A 17,967-nucleotide genomic window follows, 5' to 3' on the forward strand; every position below is an offset into this window, starting at 1 on the left:
AACCTCGGAACACAAGACAACCCTTCTTATGAAAGAGAATTGCGTATTAATGAGATCGAAGAAATGATCTTTGTTTTTATGGAGATGTCAGATTAAATTCAACAGATAGCTAAAACAAGAAGGAAAATGTGAGACTTGACATGAGTGAAGTATTTAGGGAAGTTTCAATAAAATGATTTGTATCTAACAGATGGTAACTATATAAATGATGACTTGTAAACAAAATTAAGGAGGTACGAGATATATCATATTCAGTGCAGAGTTGAACACTTCAATCATATCCACTATATCTTAAGTAAACTGATGAGATAAAAGGTGGAAACTCTAATCACTTAAATATATTTTATGAATACCTCCCGAAAGAATCCCATCTCATGCGTTTTTCATAAATTGTCTTCAAGTGATTAGAGATTCCACCTTTCATCTAAACCATTTATTTGAGATCTAATGGTTGAGATCGGAAGTTTTCAACTTTTCATTGAATAAAGGTTTTCACCTGATATATCCTCTTTCACCTGATATATCCTTTTATCACCTTTATCTCATAACTTTATATAAATTCATTATTTTTGAAATTTATAATAATGCCACTAATTCCCCTCAAGTTATGACCATGCCATTACTTTAGAGCTAATTGTCAAAACGTCATTGGTCTGTTTTCTTATGTTTATGCTATGCACATTAGTAGGTGTTAAATCAAATTACTTTTGTGCTAGTCACTTCTTTCGGGGGTGGTCCTGGATTCTTGCTACTCATTCTAGGTTTATCCTCTTGCTAGGTTTTGTGGGTCGAGTGAACTCCGTCTTACTCGTGTTTCTGTTGGAATTGAGTCTTTTTTTTGCATATTAACCTTGTCGCTAATATAGCTCACCGTTTCTGAAAAGGTCACTTACCTATCTCCTGAATTCTGCTAGTAATCTTAATTATATATTTTCAATGGAGTCTTCTTCTTCTTTTTGGACATATCAAACAGTTATTGTGACTATCAGTCAAGTCTCTTGTTTGGGTATTTCTAACCTTAACCTGGGGAAGCTCCATTTCAAATGATTATTGTAATTTTTAACTTGGTCACCCTACAGTATATTCGAGGTTGTCTTTGTATCAAGTCTTGTTACATTCGAGCAACAGAGGCAAACAAATACATCTATGTTTTTCGAGCATATAGATGTGGTTGTATTTTTTCCCCCTAATATTTTGGCTTTTAAAACTAACCATACCCCTCAGATTGTACAAACATAATCCAGAATACTGCAACCACTTGTTAAAACAAACATTTAATTTATCAGGTTTTGTTATGAGACGATAGGAGGGATCATAGTACATCTGTCGCCGCGATGGGGGAAACAAAACGATATACTCCCTGTATTCCGAATTAACTGACGTGGATTTGTATAAGAATATGCTACTCTGACAAAAAAAAATCAAGAAAATACTGCCAAAATAACTTTTGCTTTGCCGTAACAGATATGCATGATAAAAACCGTAGAAAACTTAAGGGAGCACTGGCATTCGCATGAATAAATGGTCCGAGGGAAGACTGGTAGCAGTGTTATAGACCCCCCGTTTTCTCTCATAAAACATTGAAATGTCAGTTCATTTAGATGCAAGTGTAACAAGGATTGTACCTTAAAGCTATCTAAAACATTAATATAGCATCGTCAGATTTGATGGCACATCCATACAGATAGGCTATTTGTGCTTCACCACAAACTTGACGGATATATGCATGTTAAAACAAGTAAAAAATCATTTTAGCTCGGCTATTTGTGAATTCCTCGTCAAGCCTGTAGCAGAAAATTATCAAATCGGTATTTCTGGATTTTTCACATCTTTATTGCTGTAGTTGCAGGTCCAAGATGAACATTGCTGTTTAGTTTCTGCAAGACAAGCTGGATTGTGGAAAGTAAGGCCATGCGAGGCTTAATGAATCATTATTGCTGCTTACTCCAATCCAAAACAAGCATCAAAACATAGGCTAGCGTGAGAGGTAACGGAGAGCAAGCAACAAGTCTGCTAGCCCCCGACAAGTGGAGCTTAAGCAGACGTACCTGAAAAAAATGTCAGCTCATAGGTTAGCTCAAAACGTCGAGGTGATAGCTTGAGATCCTAATCTGACTGAATTGTTCTGAGGATAAGTGGGAAGACTCGATAGAACAGGATCCTCAGGTAACCAATGGAGCTTCGCCTGAACTACGAAGTTGATGGTGCTAGATTGGAGTCTCACTCGGTCGATTATTCTAGCCTCCCTTCCAAGTAAGATATTCACTACAATTCTTTTTTGTCAAGTGAAAATGGAGATTCAAAAATGGTGGGAATTATCTGAACACGTGAATGTAAATTAAATTTCTGGATGTCACAACTTAAAGCCAAGCCAATTCTTTTGATAAATTGAAAAGTGGTACCAACCGGAGCTCAAACAATACGTACACCCCTACAGGCTGGAGTAACAGGATAACTAATTTGGATAGTAATGAAATAACTTAATCAGGATTCCTATAAAGTTCAGTAAAATCTTGCATAGAAATATAAGTGGATATAGTGAAAATAAATGAACAAGGTAGCAAATAGAAAGCCTGTAACCTCGAACAAGCCATACTTGATTCACAGTAGGGCAAAACATGTCTCTCTATATATTGTACAAACAGTATCACGAGATAATCATGGGGTCTATTCATGCTTGTCAAAAACACATTCAGGGGAAAAAATTACTGTAGCATCATAATAAAGAAAAAATATTTCGGGAGTTTGAGTTCCTACAACTGACTTGTAAGTGCTATCTGGGATAGAATGCCGGATAGTGGTATATAGGATTTAGCTGGTAAGGATTAAACTGAACTCCGAAATTCACAGGAAATGGAGCATCTTGAACTCCAGGCATTACAGCTGGTCCATAACCAATGGGGCCAAACTGTGCCACATGTGGAACCACAGGCTGCAGAACACCTGGGGCGCTAACCCATGGCCTTGGCTGGTATAAGTGCTGCGGCTGCGGCTGTCTCTGCCTCTGCCTCTGTTGTGTCCTAGGTTTATGTGGCTGTTGCCCCTTATTTTCTTGCAGCTTATGTTGTTTACGCTGTTCCTGCTTCCTTTGCAGCTTTTCTTTCTTTCCCTGCAGCTGGCTATCTTGTCCCTCATGTTGCTTCTCGTTTTTGCGCTTCTTGTTTTCCTGGTTTTGCTTCATCCCCTCGTCACATGGCTTTTGTTCCTGCCGCTGCTTCTGTTGAGTTTCTTTCTGCTGCCATGAATTTGATGTCAAGGCAGTAGAGGCATTTATTAAACTACGCTTATTTGCATATCCAGCTAACAAGCTATCAATTTCTGCCAAGATAGCAACCGATTGGCTAGAATCAGTGTGTTGCTTAAGCATAGTATGCGCCACCCGTAGACTCTGAATCTCCTTTGATACAGCCGGATTCTGTTCACAGGTAGATGCAACCCATTAAATCATCAACAACAGAGAAATATAGCTGGTGAAGAAAGAATATCGTTCATAGCAAGCCACAAGGAAAAGGACATGTTCACAAGTTCTGACCCTGTAGCTAAAGGGAGGAATAAGGAGGACAATAACACAACTGAAAAGAAGTGACAAAAGGGTAAATGATCAATTGGCAAGTCTACTTAGTGGCATCTGTGACATTGCATTCTTCATAACAGCAAATGAGAAGGCACCTCAACTCTGGGGCACTGGGGCTAATCACAATTTTCTCTACCAACGAATGAAATTATCTATCGATTATCTTATGTCTTATGAAGTTGGTTAGTACAACCAGACTGCAATGCAATTGTTTTCTCATAGTAATTCATACCTTGTGTGATGCATTCTTGCTAAGTAGCTCTAGCGCAGTCCCTTTTGCCTTTTCAACATATCCCTCCAGAAGAGGAAGAGGAGGATATTCGTCCACCAAATCAAGAGCATGTACCAGTTGTATGACACTCAACTGTTGTCCATTTGCAATCAAGTAACCAATTAAGTCTGCAAAAAGAAAAGGACATGGAAAACGTCAGCAACAGAACTTACACCACAAACAAGACAATAGAAATAAATGCCTACAGCTCTTTCAAAACAAACTGCCAGCAAGATAAAGGCTACTAAAATTAATATTTCTGTACCAACACTGCATAACATGCATTTTGGCAGTTCAGCCAGGGGAAAAATCATCACATGAGGTGGAATGGTTTTGCGATGCTTTATGTTGTTTTGGTTCAGTTTTGGTAGAGTTGATTAGCCCCTATGTACAACTTCAGCTGTTCTGGTTCTGTTGAGTTGAAAGAATTGGCATGGTTAATTTTGTTCTTCACGTTTATTTTAGCTGCACAAGGTCTAAACGCTAGACCCTTTCTAGATTCTCAATAAATAGTTGGTTTGAAGTATTTGAGGCTCCTATTCACCACCAATAGAAAAATATACTCTGTAGTCTGTACCGGTATTATGCTGGATTAGGTATGAAATTAATACGCGTATCATTTTGTCCATAACATCCTCAACCTTCTTGTACAAGATTTTGACAGAGGTGGCAAGCCAGCAGCAATGGGCAAACACCAAAATACCTAAAGGCATGGGTAACTTCATGGAGGCATTTCTTTTGGCAAATCCAAATGTCTAATTAAGAAACAAGTAACTTCAACTACATAACAGACTTAAAGAGCACTAGTGAACCCTTCTCTAACTCATCAGTTTTGAAGTAATTCTCACTTTCTGAATGTTGCTGTTGGGATGTTCCATCTCTACAGACGATTCCACCCGCAAATCAGTATGTTCAAGCACTGCCACTGCGCATGCAAATCAACTACTCCCTCCGATCCATATTAATTGTCTTAAATTTGCCCAAATATGGATGTATCTATGCCTAAAAAGCGTCTAGATACATGTAATATTTTGACAATTAATATGGATCGGAGGGAGTAAGTGATTTAACAACCAGGTTTTCATTTCCAAGTCTAGCAAGCCCCAAGCCCCAAATTAGCAACCATTCAATTCCTATACCATTAGATTATTGATCACTTGGATATCTTGTGAGTGGCAGTTTAGTATTGGTGAAGGTACATTGATATGCAACCATAGAACAAGATGATAAAGTGTATTAACTGATTGAGATCATCAAGAGTAGAACACCTCGATAAGGAGGTGCACATCTATGAACTCGCACAAAAGAAGCCACAAGACATTTTAGTTACCAATTCAAAGGCCATATGCAATTATCATTTTTCTTAAATTTATCTCGGTTTCAACTAATTTGGGTTCAATGTTCTATGCAAAGAGAAGCATCACAACAGAACCTGGTAAAATCAGAGCTTCTGCCTTCAATGGCGTGCTAAAGGTACTGGCAAGTTTTGAATCAAACAATAAATTTAATGGGTGCTCAGTGTATCATCATGAACAGTTCAAGAAGTACTAAATACTTGGGTGATCAAGCAGGCATTGTTGAGCAATACATGGGAACTGATTATGCAAAAGCAGTGAGATGTACCAATAGGTCAAATACAAGTTGCTGTGGAGTATCAATATCTCTGCTTTGGAACTGAATCATGGTTTGCTATTGATGAAATGCCATCATATGTACCCTTGAATTAGTGTCAAAGGACTGTGGCCAGAATACCGCTATAATTCCTATGTGCTTCAATTTTACTTTTCAGTGTGCTTTAATATTCTTATTGGTTAGTACAAAAACAAACATATTTAAATCATACAAATGGTTCGAGTCAAACTGTCGATTGACAAGGAAAGATCACAACATATTCAACTGTTTTTTGTTACTCAAGTCATCAAATATCTACACAAGTTTTCTTATAAGTATCAAGTACTGTGGAAGTACAATATGATTGCATAGTCTTTCAGGAAGACTTTTTAGGAATGATATCCATATCTAGTTAAATACTCCCTCCGTCCGGGTATCTAAGATCGATCTACCTGGAAACTAAGTTTAGAAATCTAAGGCCGTTCTCTACTCAGGAGCCGATCCCATTAATTCCCCTCCAAGCCCGGTAGCAATCCCATCGTTTACCACCACAATAACTGCCCGTTAATCTCCCTGCCCATCCCAAAACGCTTGCTCTTCTTTTCCTTTTCTCCACCCTGAAACGTGCTCCGCTAATTACTGCGCCACCGCGATAACTGCTCGCCAATAGTTACGGGGGAAGTTAATGACGAGGATAAAGGAAGGGAATCGGGGGCCCAACTAATTAAATCACGATCTTTTCTCTCTAGGTCTTTCCATCATTCTGTCCACACGTCTTGGTTACAACAATTTCTGAAATTGGCCCTACATACCCGGACGAAGGGAGTAGTGTTTTCGGTAATGAGCAAACTGAGAAATGTTTTGCTCCCATCTTAGCTCGCTAATAATTATAGGCTGTGTATACCAAATATAAATCCTGAAAGTATAGCATGAAAGACATGGAAAACATAAATATTTGACACTGGAGTTTGTTCAATGTTTCCATATAAAGGTATGCTTATGGCCTACAAGCCCTATCTACACATCATACATTGAAAACTAAATACATCAAATTCTCCATTGATGGCTTATCCTAAACCTAAAGACCAGCAGAATTTTATACAGTGCAAATGTTATGTTCAGTGGTGGAAATGAAATTTAATGACATTAACATGACTTGCACACCTAGCATATTTTCCTCCTTTTCATAATGCATTGCGTATTAGGTTTCAGAAGGCCTTGATCAAGAATTACTTCATTAATATGTGATTGATATGATACAAAACCACAATTATCAGTAAGTACTTTTGAAGACGAATCTAATAATTACAAATTTCATGTCATAAAAACAAACATATTAACAAAGTAACATGTGGTCGAAGCCTAGTCTTAATGAAACCTAATACACCATGTATTATGAACAGGAGGGAGTATTGAGCTGAAGTGCATAACACATTATGAATCGGAACTGAGAAAGAATTGTCCGTACCACTGATCCTACTAACCAGACCAAGATCCTTGCAGAGCTCGAAGCACTTCCTCCTCTGATACTTGCGGGGGACAGTGCCAAAGAGACGGATGATCTCATCAACGCCAAACTCTGACACAATGTTGTAAGATATGAGAAAGTAAAGGAGGGCCCATGAGGCCAGTATGCCAAGATCCCCACAATTCTCCGGCTTATCAATCATATTCTTCCAGTCCTTTGCAAGCTGCTTCGCCTGCTCTATCGTGGACATGGAAAACTCGGGAGACTGCTCAGGGACACACCGGATCAGCTGAACACAGTTCTCCCAGACATTGTTGTTCTTTGTCTGTTTTTTTAGCAGAAAGCCCCTGACAACACGAAGGGCAAGAGCAGCAGCATCTTGGGCGTGGCGCATAGCCAGATGGTACTCTTGCCGCCTGCCAATTTTGCACACAAACTCCACCAGACTTGTGGAATCCATTGTAGCGCATGCCGCCATGAGATCCTTATCGACGCCTTGAAGAGGCAGATCTGCCTCTTTCGAAGAAACAATCTTGGGCTCCCCCGTCTGCTCCTTAATGTACTGTTCCCGTGACACCTTCTTGGCCTCCTGCTGCTCCTCTACTGCCTTCCCCATCTCCTCGCCAGACTCCTGCTCCTCTTTACCTTTCCCTACATTACCATTCTTCTGCTCCTTGTCATCAACCTCTTCGATGACCTTCAATTCCTCCTGCTCTTCCATCTTCACCTCCTCCTCTTCCTGCATCTCCGTGTCGGCATTCTTCTCCTTGTCAGCTGCTTTGTTGGCATCCATCACCTCCTCCTCTTCCTGCATCTCCGTGTCGGCATTCTTCTCCTTGTCAGCTGCATTGTTGGCATCCATCACCTCCTCCTCTTCTTCCACCTCCTCTTCCTCATACTCTTCTTCCACCTCCACTTCCTCATACTCTTCTTCCACCTCCACCTCTTCCTCGTACTCTTCTACCACCTCCACTTCCTCATACTCTTCTTCCACCTCCACTTCCTCATACTCCTCCACCTCTTCCTCGTACTCTTCTACCACCTCCACTTCCTCATACTCTTCTTCGACCACCTCCTCCTTTTCCTCATCGTCCTTTTCATCATCATCCTCTTCGTCCTCCCCAGTCTCCTGCACCTCCTCTTCGACTAACTCCTCCTCTTCCTCCTCGCTGGTCTCGTCCTCTCCTTGATTCTTGCCCTTCTCGTCGCCGCCAATGGTGGCGGGTGCGGAAACGGGGCGGGCCGCATCGAGGACCCGTAGCTGGAGAGAGCGGAGGGCGATGGCGGACTGGAGGGAGGAGATGTGGGCGTCGAGGTCGTCCCACGTGAAGGGGAGCGGGAAGGGGGAGCAGGCGACGAGGCGGTGGAAGGCCTCGCGCAGGGCGTCCTTCTTGGCCGGGAGCGCGGCGATGACCGCCTCTACCTCCGCCGTCGTCATCGCCTTCGGGGGGCGGTCGGCGTCGGGATCGGGCTGCGCCGTCGGAGGAGAAGGGGAAAGGGATTGGGGTTTGGACGCGGCGGCGGATCGCCCCGAGGCGGACTCCATCGCGTCGCACGACTACTGGTAACTGTGGGAGTTCTGCAGAGGACTGACTGTCTTTTCGTTCCAGGGCCGATTGGATGTGTACGTATATATCGTACACCGGGTGGCTCTGCGTACGACGTGATATCAACCACAGGATTATTTGATCGATGGTTCATATCGTTCGCCTCGAGGGGATCTCTGCGTCGACGTGTCATCGTAGCTAGGGCTGCCATTGTCGTCCAATGCAATCCAAGCCCTCCGATCGTCTTCTGTTTCGCCGTCGTTCACATCGATTAGAGTTGGTGGTGGTCTACGTATGAACAAGGGAACTGGACCTAGGCGGCACTTCGGGTGTTTGTCGTGCACCGTGCACGTTTTACTGATGACGGCACGCTTCCTTTTACTGTGCACTTTGGACTAAGTTTATGGACCTTTTTGACAACAAAAAAGACTTTGGGATCATCTTTAAATTGTGTAGTAACTCATGCACTACCGTTGTTTATTTAAATGATAGAATATTTGTCTGTGATTCTAGCCATTGTTTAGAGCTTTCTTTCACAAACTGGACATCTAGCTTCAGTTGGTTTACAAGGTTTTGTACATTGTCCTAGGTCCAAGGATGGATCATATTTAGAACATATAGTCTTCAGATTATTGTTTCATGATACAACGCACTTATGTTATGAAATCAATTTTTGTTATGTGATGAATTCTCTTGGTTATGCTTATCCCTCCCCCGAATCTGACTTTATTGCTTGGTTAGTTCTACTTTTAGTATTATTACTATATCATGGATAGTCTCTAAAGCAAGTCAGCTTCAATGTCTTGCAACCGTGTGCAAACTCGGTTTGATAATTAACTCCTTGAGAAGAAAAATATTTAGGCGGAAAAATATGAATGCGTCCATGAAGTAGTCATCTCGTGGGGAAAGAGTCTAACCTGGCCGGCCAATGGCGAGGAGGGATGCAATTCAGTTTGAAGACTTCTTTGGAATGCATCTCGTGAAGGAAAGGGGAAGCTAACGCACAGCGGGAGGGAATCTCTAACGGACAAGGTGTGTACCCTTCCCTTTCTAGTGTGTTGTGCGAGCCCTAGGCTGCAATGCGAGATCGCCGTGGGGGCACGAGACCCTGATGTTCAGACCCTACCATCGCACCTCCCCTCCTCACGACAGCGGATGACGAGAGATTCCGGTGATGGACCCACTGGCGGAGGCATGGGGAGGGCCAGCCACAGGAGCCAAGGCCCGGGCCAAGAAAAAATAAATGTTTCATTAGATACAGGATTGGTTCTTCCTAATTTTATGTAATCTGTATATGTGCCCCCCCCCCCCTCTCAACATTCACACAAAATAAAGCCCACAAAAAATCTGCTAGAGTTTAAGAAATCTTTGACTAATCGACTTATCATCTTCTTCTATTCTATTCCAAAAGGCCAAAACCAAATACGAGGAGGCAGAGACTGCTAATGCTTCTTCCCCAACTCCACGTCCCCTCCTCCTGCAGCTCGAAGCCTTCAAGCATGTGAAAAAACCATTCCCAAATTCCAATATGGCTATCTGTAATCGCTAGCTAGCAAATTATATCGTACTGCTGGTCTTTTTCAAGGTAACTTATATTGAAAAAGCAATTGCAATTGGTATATCAACAGACAATCGTAGATGAGTTTGATCAATCACCACGTCAAGTGTCTTTTAGCCGAAACATGTTTGTTCCTCTATCTTCTATTGTCTTTGTCTAGATTTCTTTTATGTGATATGAAATTCAACACTTGTACATCTTTTCATTCTCAACAACGTTTGGAAGCAGAATCAATGAAAAATATTTTGCTATGCATTGGTTTCAGTTTTTGGCAAATTTTAAGTATAAAAATGTTGTCCTCTTTAGTCGGCCCTCCATATCAAATTTTCCTGCCTCCGCCCCTGGATGGACCTTCCTGAGGTAGCGAAGCTCCCTGTGGCACCGCCCAGTGGGAGACATCAGCGTAGAACCTACATGCGGTGGCTCTTACTTTCCCTTTCCTGATTGGACCTGGAGTCCTGCTATCACGAGGGTTGAAGAAGCTCAATATTTTATTTTATTTTACAGAAAGAAGCTCAATCTATGTTGACAACAAAATGCCAAAAATTAGCTCCTATGGAATATCGGAAATCTGGAACAAGATTTATGGTTCTCCTTTGAAGAAGAAGAAAGCTTGCACCAATCTGGATCATGAATATGCAGGAATTTTGTATATCCTGCAAATATTTAATCCCGTTTGGAAATATAACCTCGGTACGGAATTATTGTTGATCTGAAATGATTACTTGATAGAATTTGGACTTGAGGAATTCATAGATACTCAAGGTGTACTTAAGTAATATAATTAAGGAAAATTACTACAGTACTAATATACTTAAGGATAATTACTAAAGATCACCCAGTCACCCGGATATAAAATACTAATTGGAAGGGACTAAGTTGATTGTCAAATTACTTAAGGTGTACTTAAGTAACATACGTAAGGAAAATTACTAAAGATCACCCTGATACAGCTAATACTAATTGGAATGGCATATGTTGATTGTCAAATTACAGCCTGGTGGAAATTAACGCACATAATTAAATTGTATATTTAATTATGTCGTGTGATTCACACATGCATGTCCTAGGACCTCACAAAGAAGTGTCTGATTAAAGGAATTGTATCGTGGTTATTAATTAAACCTGGACACGATCTCGCCTGGGCCCCACCAGTTCCGATCGGAACCAACCCATTCATTGGTTTTGTAGTCACAAGTTGCATGGTTCGGCATACTGCAGGCATATTCCTTTTTGAGAAACCACTTAGTTCCATTCTACTTTTGCATATTTCAGGGACCAAACACAAGAATCATGCCAAAACGTGGAACGGTTCCATTGTATATTCAGCAATCAAACACAGCACGGAATCTGAGTTGGGAGTTATAGCTGCTGTTAGGGTCATGGGAAGCCAGCAACCACGTTTGTAATGTTGGACTCATCAAGAGAATTGGTTGATGTTTTATATGCTGGTTCTATTCAGTCCTGTCAGTTCCATCCCAAAGGGATCTATAAGTTTTTATATATTGTTTCTGTGCAAAAAGCTTGCAGGCAACAACAAGCACTCCTTTAATGATATAGATTGTCCATGTTTGATTTCTGTGCATTTGCTTAACTAGTACACCTTTAATCTAATTATGTTTGGTTTTATAAAATTGGTAGGATACACTTGACTTAATCTCTTCTTACTGTCATACTCCTTCGAGTGGATTTGCACAATTATTTTTAAGAAAACTTTGGTTGGTCACCTAGATACGAAACCAGAAGCGAAATCGACAAAGTATTGTACCTGCAGGCTACAATTTGATGATTTCCGTGAAAACCCCTCTGAGCTTCGTGATTGGATTTCTGCTATGATCCTCATTTCCTTCCAATTGTATTGTTCATGAGTTACTCTAATTTCTATAAGCTCAATTCTAATTTTATTTTATAAACCGATGGGGACTTCCACCATTAGGATTTGTGGTATCTCTCAACAATTACCATTAATGCTAACGATGAACACTTGGATTTGATTTCTCTTCTATTTAATAGAAGACTTTCCTTTTTTTTCATGAGTTCTTTTGAGATAAGATGGGATTAGATAAAATTGGCATGAGCTTTCATTTTCCATGCATGACTTTAAATTCTCTTGAGAGGAGATTTCAATTTTTTTACAATCGCTTTTAGATAATCTTCAATATTTTTTAGTTGAGGTTTCAATCCGTTTCAAATGAGATTTCTATTCTTATGAGTTCCTGTCATTGCACAAGCTTTCAGTTTTCAATGGACAATCTTTCGTTTCCCTTGGGACTATCTTTCATTTCCCTTTTAGTTACTTTTTGCTTTCCCAAATCGACTTCTTGCTAAAAAAATATAGATATGTTTCTTGCTTCAAGTTTTTGAGATGACCTTTCAATTCTTTTGGGGCAAGGTTTTGATTTTTTTCGAGTTTCTTTGAGATGTGCTTCAACATTGTTTACATGAGCTTACAATTTTTAAAACGGTAGCTTCTGATTTCTCCAAAACAAGCTTTACATTTTTATTTTGAGTTCTTTTGAGATGAACTTCAATATCTTAACATTATCTTTCATTTTTTTAAGGATGCACTTTTTCAAAATTTATTTTTTAGATGGGATTTTACAAATATGACATGAGATTTCTATTCATCTGAGAAGTCCCTTTGCAATGAAGTTTTCAATTTTGAATGACAAGCATTCATTTTCTTTTGAGAAGAGACTTGAATTTGATAGAGATGATCTTTTTCAAAAATGAATTTGATAGAGAAGAGACTTGAATTAGATTGACACGAGCTTCCAATATTTTCATATTGATGAGATTTCAACTTTTTTTAGGTGATTATTTACTTCTTTCTTTAGTTCATTTGGAGTGGTTTGGGATAGAGGCAAAGTGGGTGGCAGCACGAAGCAAAGAAATACACGTAAACGAGTCGCTCACCCATAGTAGTAGCACTAGTTAGGGTCATCGAGATTAAGCGATAACAAATGTGTAGCCGAGACATAGACCATGATTCCCTTCATTTCAGACGGATTTCAATACTTTAACATGAGCTTTAAATGTTTTAAATTAGTTAATGATTCTTTTTTCTGATGCTGATACCTGCCCCCTTTGCCACTCGGGTGCTTTGGAGGATTGGAAGCATCTTTTCTTTACTTGTCAATTTTGCCAGAGATGCTGGAACTATCTTCAGATTGTGTGGCCGGCTGGAGGGAATGTGACTACTATTCTTTAGATGGCAAGGAGAGATTTTGGACAGCCTTTCTTCATTGAGGTTGTGGCGCTTTGTTGTTGGCATATTTGGAAGCAGCGAAATAACTGGATTTTTGAAGGAGTTCGTCCCAGCTTTAGGTCTTGGCTGCGGAATTTTAAGGAGGATATTGCTTTGCTCCAATTTAGATTGAAGCCCGCTCTGCTTCATGTCTTCTCCTCTTGGTTAGATAGCCACGTATAGTTTGATTTTCTAGGTGAGCTTTTCTTGGACCTCTTGTAAATAGCTTGTACATTGTATTATTTTGAGTAATATATTCATTGTCGAGGCCTCCCCTACAGTTTCGGGTAAAAAAAATGATTCTTTTTTATTTCCATTAGGATGAGCTTCAATACTTCAACATCAGTTTTTTAAAGACGACCCTTCAATTCCTTTTGAATTTCCATATTTTTCAGTTTCTTTCGATTGAACTTCAATTATTTTTTATGTAAGCTTTTCAAAAAAATTAAAGACGATCTTTACATTATTATTGAGTTCCCTTGGGATGGGCTTCAATATTTTCAAAACGAGCTTTGATTTTTTTAAATGAACATTTTAATTATCTGACATGTCATTTTTTCGGACGAGTTTTCATTTTTCTAGAAATATTGAAACGAGCTACATTATTTTCAAAGTAGGCGAGCTTTTGCATCTCTACTACTTATAAAGGCATCAACATTTTCTTTTCTAAAAGCATTCCACAAAACGTACACAAATCATTCCCACCTCACAATTACTCAAATAGTTAGGCCCATTAAATCAGCTCTAGCAACTAACTTTTAGTCTACGGCTCTCTCGGATCCATAAAAAGTGTCGCTCATTTTGTACCAAGTTAAATTTTATACTAAGTGGGCGACATTTTTTATGGATGGAGGAAGTGATTTTTTTACCTGTGTGGGTTTAGCGATTAATTTACGTGTGACTCCCGATCGCGCCTGCCCTCACGCGCACCATGCCTGCCAACGTGTCCCTGCCATGCTGCTGCACGCGCCGGCCGCGTTACGCGGTCCCTCTCGCAGTCTCCTCGTACTGGTCAGAGCCTGCTCCCTGTTTTTCGTCTTTGTCTATGTTGGTCCTTCGTAGTTGGTACACCTGATGATTAGATAGACATCACAATCAGAATCAATTGTATTGACAACATTTTCAAATTGTGAGCGACAGCTTATTTATATTATTTTGTGGATGATTTAGGTTTTGCATAAGTGCTAGCACATTTTTATGCAGCGAAATCCATAAATTTGTTGTGTTCTACCTTTTTCTATAGGTCATTTGAGAAATCACTGGTTTCAGAATATTTTAGAGTTGTAGTTTCATCTGGTGTGACCGTGCGATGCAGCCGGCCAAAGTCAGAAATAAGCTGTTCATCTCTTGTGCCTATCTGACCAAAGTGGCATAGTTTAATTCCATTACTGAATCTGAAAGTTGATTTCTGCAGACAGATATGTACTATATCATATTCCTACATAATATCAATGTGCGTCTCTGCAAAATTAAAAAAACTAACCTACCTTTTGCGCCCATCGTTTCGAAATAATCAGAATATCAATTTTAGCTCTGTTTGTAAACCCTCTCAAGTATATTGTCGAGATCATTCGGTTCTTGCTTTCTGTCAATGCAAATGCAATTCTGATAATTGGTTGGCCTGTTCTAAAATTGTCTTCACATTATTTATCGCCTAAAGATAGATCTGCATATTTGTTGTTGCACATATTTATTTTTTTGCCAGAATCGTCACACACATAGTTGCCAATTTGATAAGTTGATGCCATTGATTAGCGGGTTTGGCACATATTTTGGTACTAGATGACAAGCATCTATTTTAAGATGGCACATCTATTTCACGGAATTACCTGGATGTTCCATTCCATTGGTAGCTTCAGGCATGAATAAAATTTCAGGAACTTGGCACTGCTACTTCTTGGTGTATTTGCCTGCCCACCATATATATAACTTTGTATACCCCTTCTTGGTTGCATGCTTAGTTTTTATGGTTTACGAGTGACCATTATGTGAATCTATATAATCTATAAAGTTGATCCCCATTAACTGCAATTAATGTTTGGAAACTTGACATGCAAGGTATCCACATCATCATCCACATCATGCACATCATGAGCATTCAAAGGGTCCACATCACCATCCACATCATGTGTTGTTGTACACTAGGAATCCATTTTGATGGTCCATTCGAATTTAATATTTTGATAACTAAAAATTTTCATTTTCACGTTGCATATAAATATTTCATCAAACACACATATTTTAATTCATGATATGTCTGTCAATTTTTCTAACATCTGCAAATATTCAGGTTGACGAAACTTCACTTTTCGGTTTCTTCGAAATTGTTAATGTTCGTGCACATCAAAATTACACCTATTGTTTTGTTGCATAGATGTTATGAATGATAAAATCGTTTTTTCCTACAATATTCATATTTATTTTACATTAAATCATATTATTTGCATTTGTTTCTAAAATCATATTCAGACGTGCATATCACCCTCGACTCCGTGGCCACTAGCCAGCCATATCGCCGCCTCTTCAGCTCAACCTCCGTCGACTGCAGCTTGTCCGTGTCTCACCTTTTTGCCGCCGTCGCTTTGGTCCGCTCTCTCCGCCATGGCTGGTCATGACATCATTGTCTCCAACTCAATCGAGACTCATCTCGACCATAGTCGCCGGAGCTTGCTTCAGTTCGCTCGGTGCTCTACTCTTACGCGAATGGACGAAAACGAAGGGGATTTCGGGTTCATATAGAATTTTTGCGGCAACGCGCGGGGAACCACCAAGTTTACTTCCATTCTAGACCCCATATGGTAATCATATCCCAGTCAAATGGTACATTCATCTGTAGAGTTTACGAGTAAAGAAACTACTCTCATGGGCACCTTTTTCTTCAGAATTTCTCAGGCTCCTTCGATGATTGTTCTGTTGGTGGCCTGTCATTGGATGTTAAAGGAAAGACGCCTGTCGGAAGGCCATTGGTGCCTTGTTCCAGCTCTCACCGATCTGAAGGCCATTGCTGGCTATTGGGGCCAATTTTATAAGGATTAGTTTTGAAGCTACATAATGTGTGTGTTTATTTTATACATATTTTTTCCTTGCAGATTATAGATGTATTGTTGAAGGTTATAGTAACTTACAAGCTTCAAAAATATAAATGATGTTTATAGCTATACTCTTAGCTAACTTTTTTTCTTCCAAACAGAAACAGTGACCCATGTTTAGAAGATCAATTTCGAGAGAAACTTCATGTGGGTTATATGCTAATACATGAGAAGTTATCAGTACTGTATGTTAGTTGTTAATCTTTTGAGTGAAGCATACTCTTTTAAAGTTAAATGTTAGTACCAGACCATTGCTAACAAGGGTTAGTGGTACAAAAGCATATATGCTAAATCTTCTTGTTCCAGTTTGAAGAAAATAGCAGAGCTCTCTCACGGAACAACATATCTAGAGCTGTTGGTCTCAGCCAGCAGGTTTTATTTCAAGCAGCAGTTGTCGTCTTGTCTTGATAGGTAAATATTTTCCGTGAAGTGCTATTTTCAGCTGTGAACATTAATTATCCTCATGAAGCTTACTGCACCTTTCGTCGTGACTGGATCTTAGAGTTGACATGATCCAATATCTTGATAAGAAAATAGGTAGATGATTGGTGAAGTGGAATTCGATCTCGCGTCATTTGGATCAAGAGCCAAAATGCATTCCTGTTTCCTGTTTGCTCTTTCATTTTTCTGTTAATTTTAGATAGAAAGCAACACGTTCCAGCCTCGCGAATTAACAGGCGGCATATGCAAATTATCCAGCATTTTGCATTCAGATCTGACCTGTGAATCCATGCACCAGTAATTGTTTGATTCTCAATATTGATTTCCGTAAAACTTATTAGTGATCATACTAACATCGTTGCATCTAATTTTCTTACGGGCATTTTCACTATAGGAAAATGCCGTTGAACGAATGTATGCTTCCAATCATCAGTTTTTGGGTGCGCTTCAGGAAAATACATATTCAAAGATTGATGACAATACCTTACATTTGTAAATGCATGCTTACATTGCTAGATCATAGTAGCTATTTAAGTGGCTCAGTCAGAAAAAGATAATAAAAAACAACTTAGCGCTCAAATGAGAAATGTAATTCGAAAGACATGTTTTGAATTTCTAGGACGTGCGTGCACGTGTGCACTTACTAGTTTGTTTTAAGCGGGCGGATCATGAAAGTCGGCGGCCAAGAAGTATCAAACCCAAATCGGCTGCTAAAATGTCACCGCCCGGAGCTCCAACAAGTAGTTCTGTCCCATAATAGTACTCGATAGTTTTTTTTATTTCATCTGTTACTAAAAATAAAATAGGAGTTCTACTTTTAAATACAATTCATATTAAGCAATAAATACAAAATAGCGGGAAATAATCTTTGTTAGCTCCTTAATCCTATTTAAAGTTTGCCATTCTCATTTTACGGCCTAACTTGTTCCATCCTTCCGTTAATATATACTAGTAGTATATCCATGCGTTGTTAAGGAACATTGTTTGTGATGCGAAGTTATATTAATCAGTAAGTCATTCTATATTTCCATAACACACATAGTTATTTCTCCAATTGTGTCGTAACGAAGACAACGATTACTTCTCCTCCCTCAGCAACCACATACGTGGTCCCTCGATTTTTTTTTCTCTCCCAATATCGTACATCTCGTTCCACATCCC

The 17,967-nt window shown here is 39.6% G+C and overlaps 1 protein-coding gene across 1 annotated transcript; it reads right to left on the reverse strand.

Moving 5' to 3' along the window:
- Positions 1 to 2,563: 2,563 nt before the first annotated feature.
- On the reverse strand, positions 2,564 to 8,535 carry LOC100822902. The gene is made up of 3 exons (XM_010234683.2): positions 6,925 to 8,535; positions 3,807 to 3,973; positions 2,564 to 3,415 (listed from the first exon to the last, which is right to left on the reverse strand). The coding sequence occupies exons 1-3, from the start codon at positions 8,468 to 8,470 to the stop codon at positions 2,774 to 2,776; spliced, it is 2,355 nt and encodes a 784-aa protein (XP_010232985.1). The 5' UTR covers positions 8,471 to 8,535; the 3' UTR covers positions 2,564 to 2,773.
- Between the last annotated feature and the right edge of the window lie 9,432 nt (positions 8,536 to 17,967).

The sequence above is a fragment of the Brachypodium distachyon genome, chromosome 1 (genome assembly GCF_000005505.3).
Source record: "Brachypodium distachyon strain Bd21 chromosome 1, Brachypodium_distachyon_v3.0, whole genome shotgun sequence".
Classification (NCBI taxonomy): Eukaryota; Viridiplantae; Streptophyta; class Magnoliopsida; order Poales; family Poaceae; genus Brachypodium; species Brachypodium distachyon.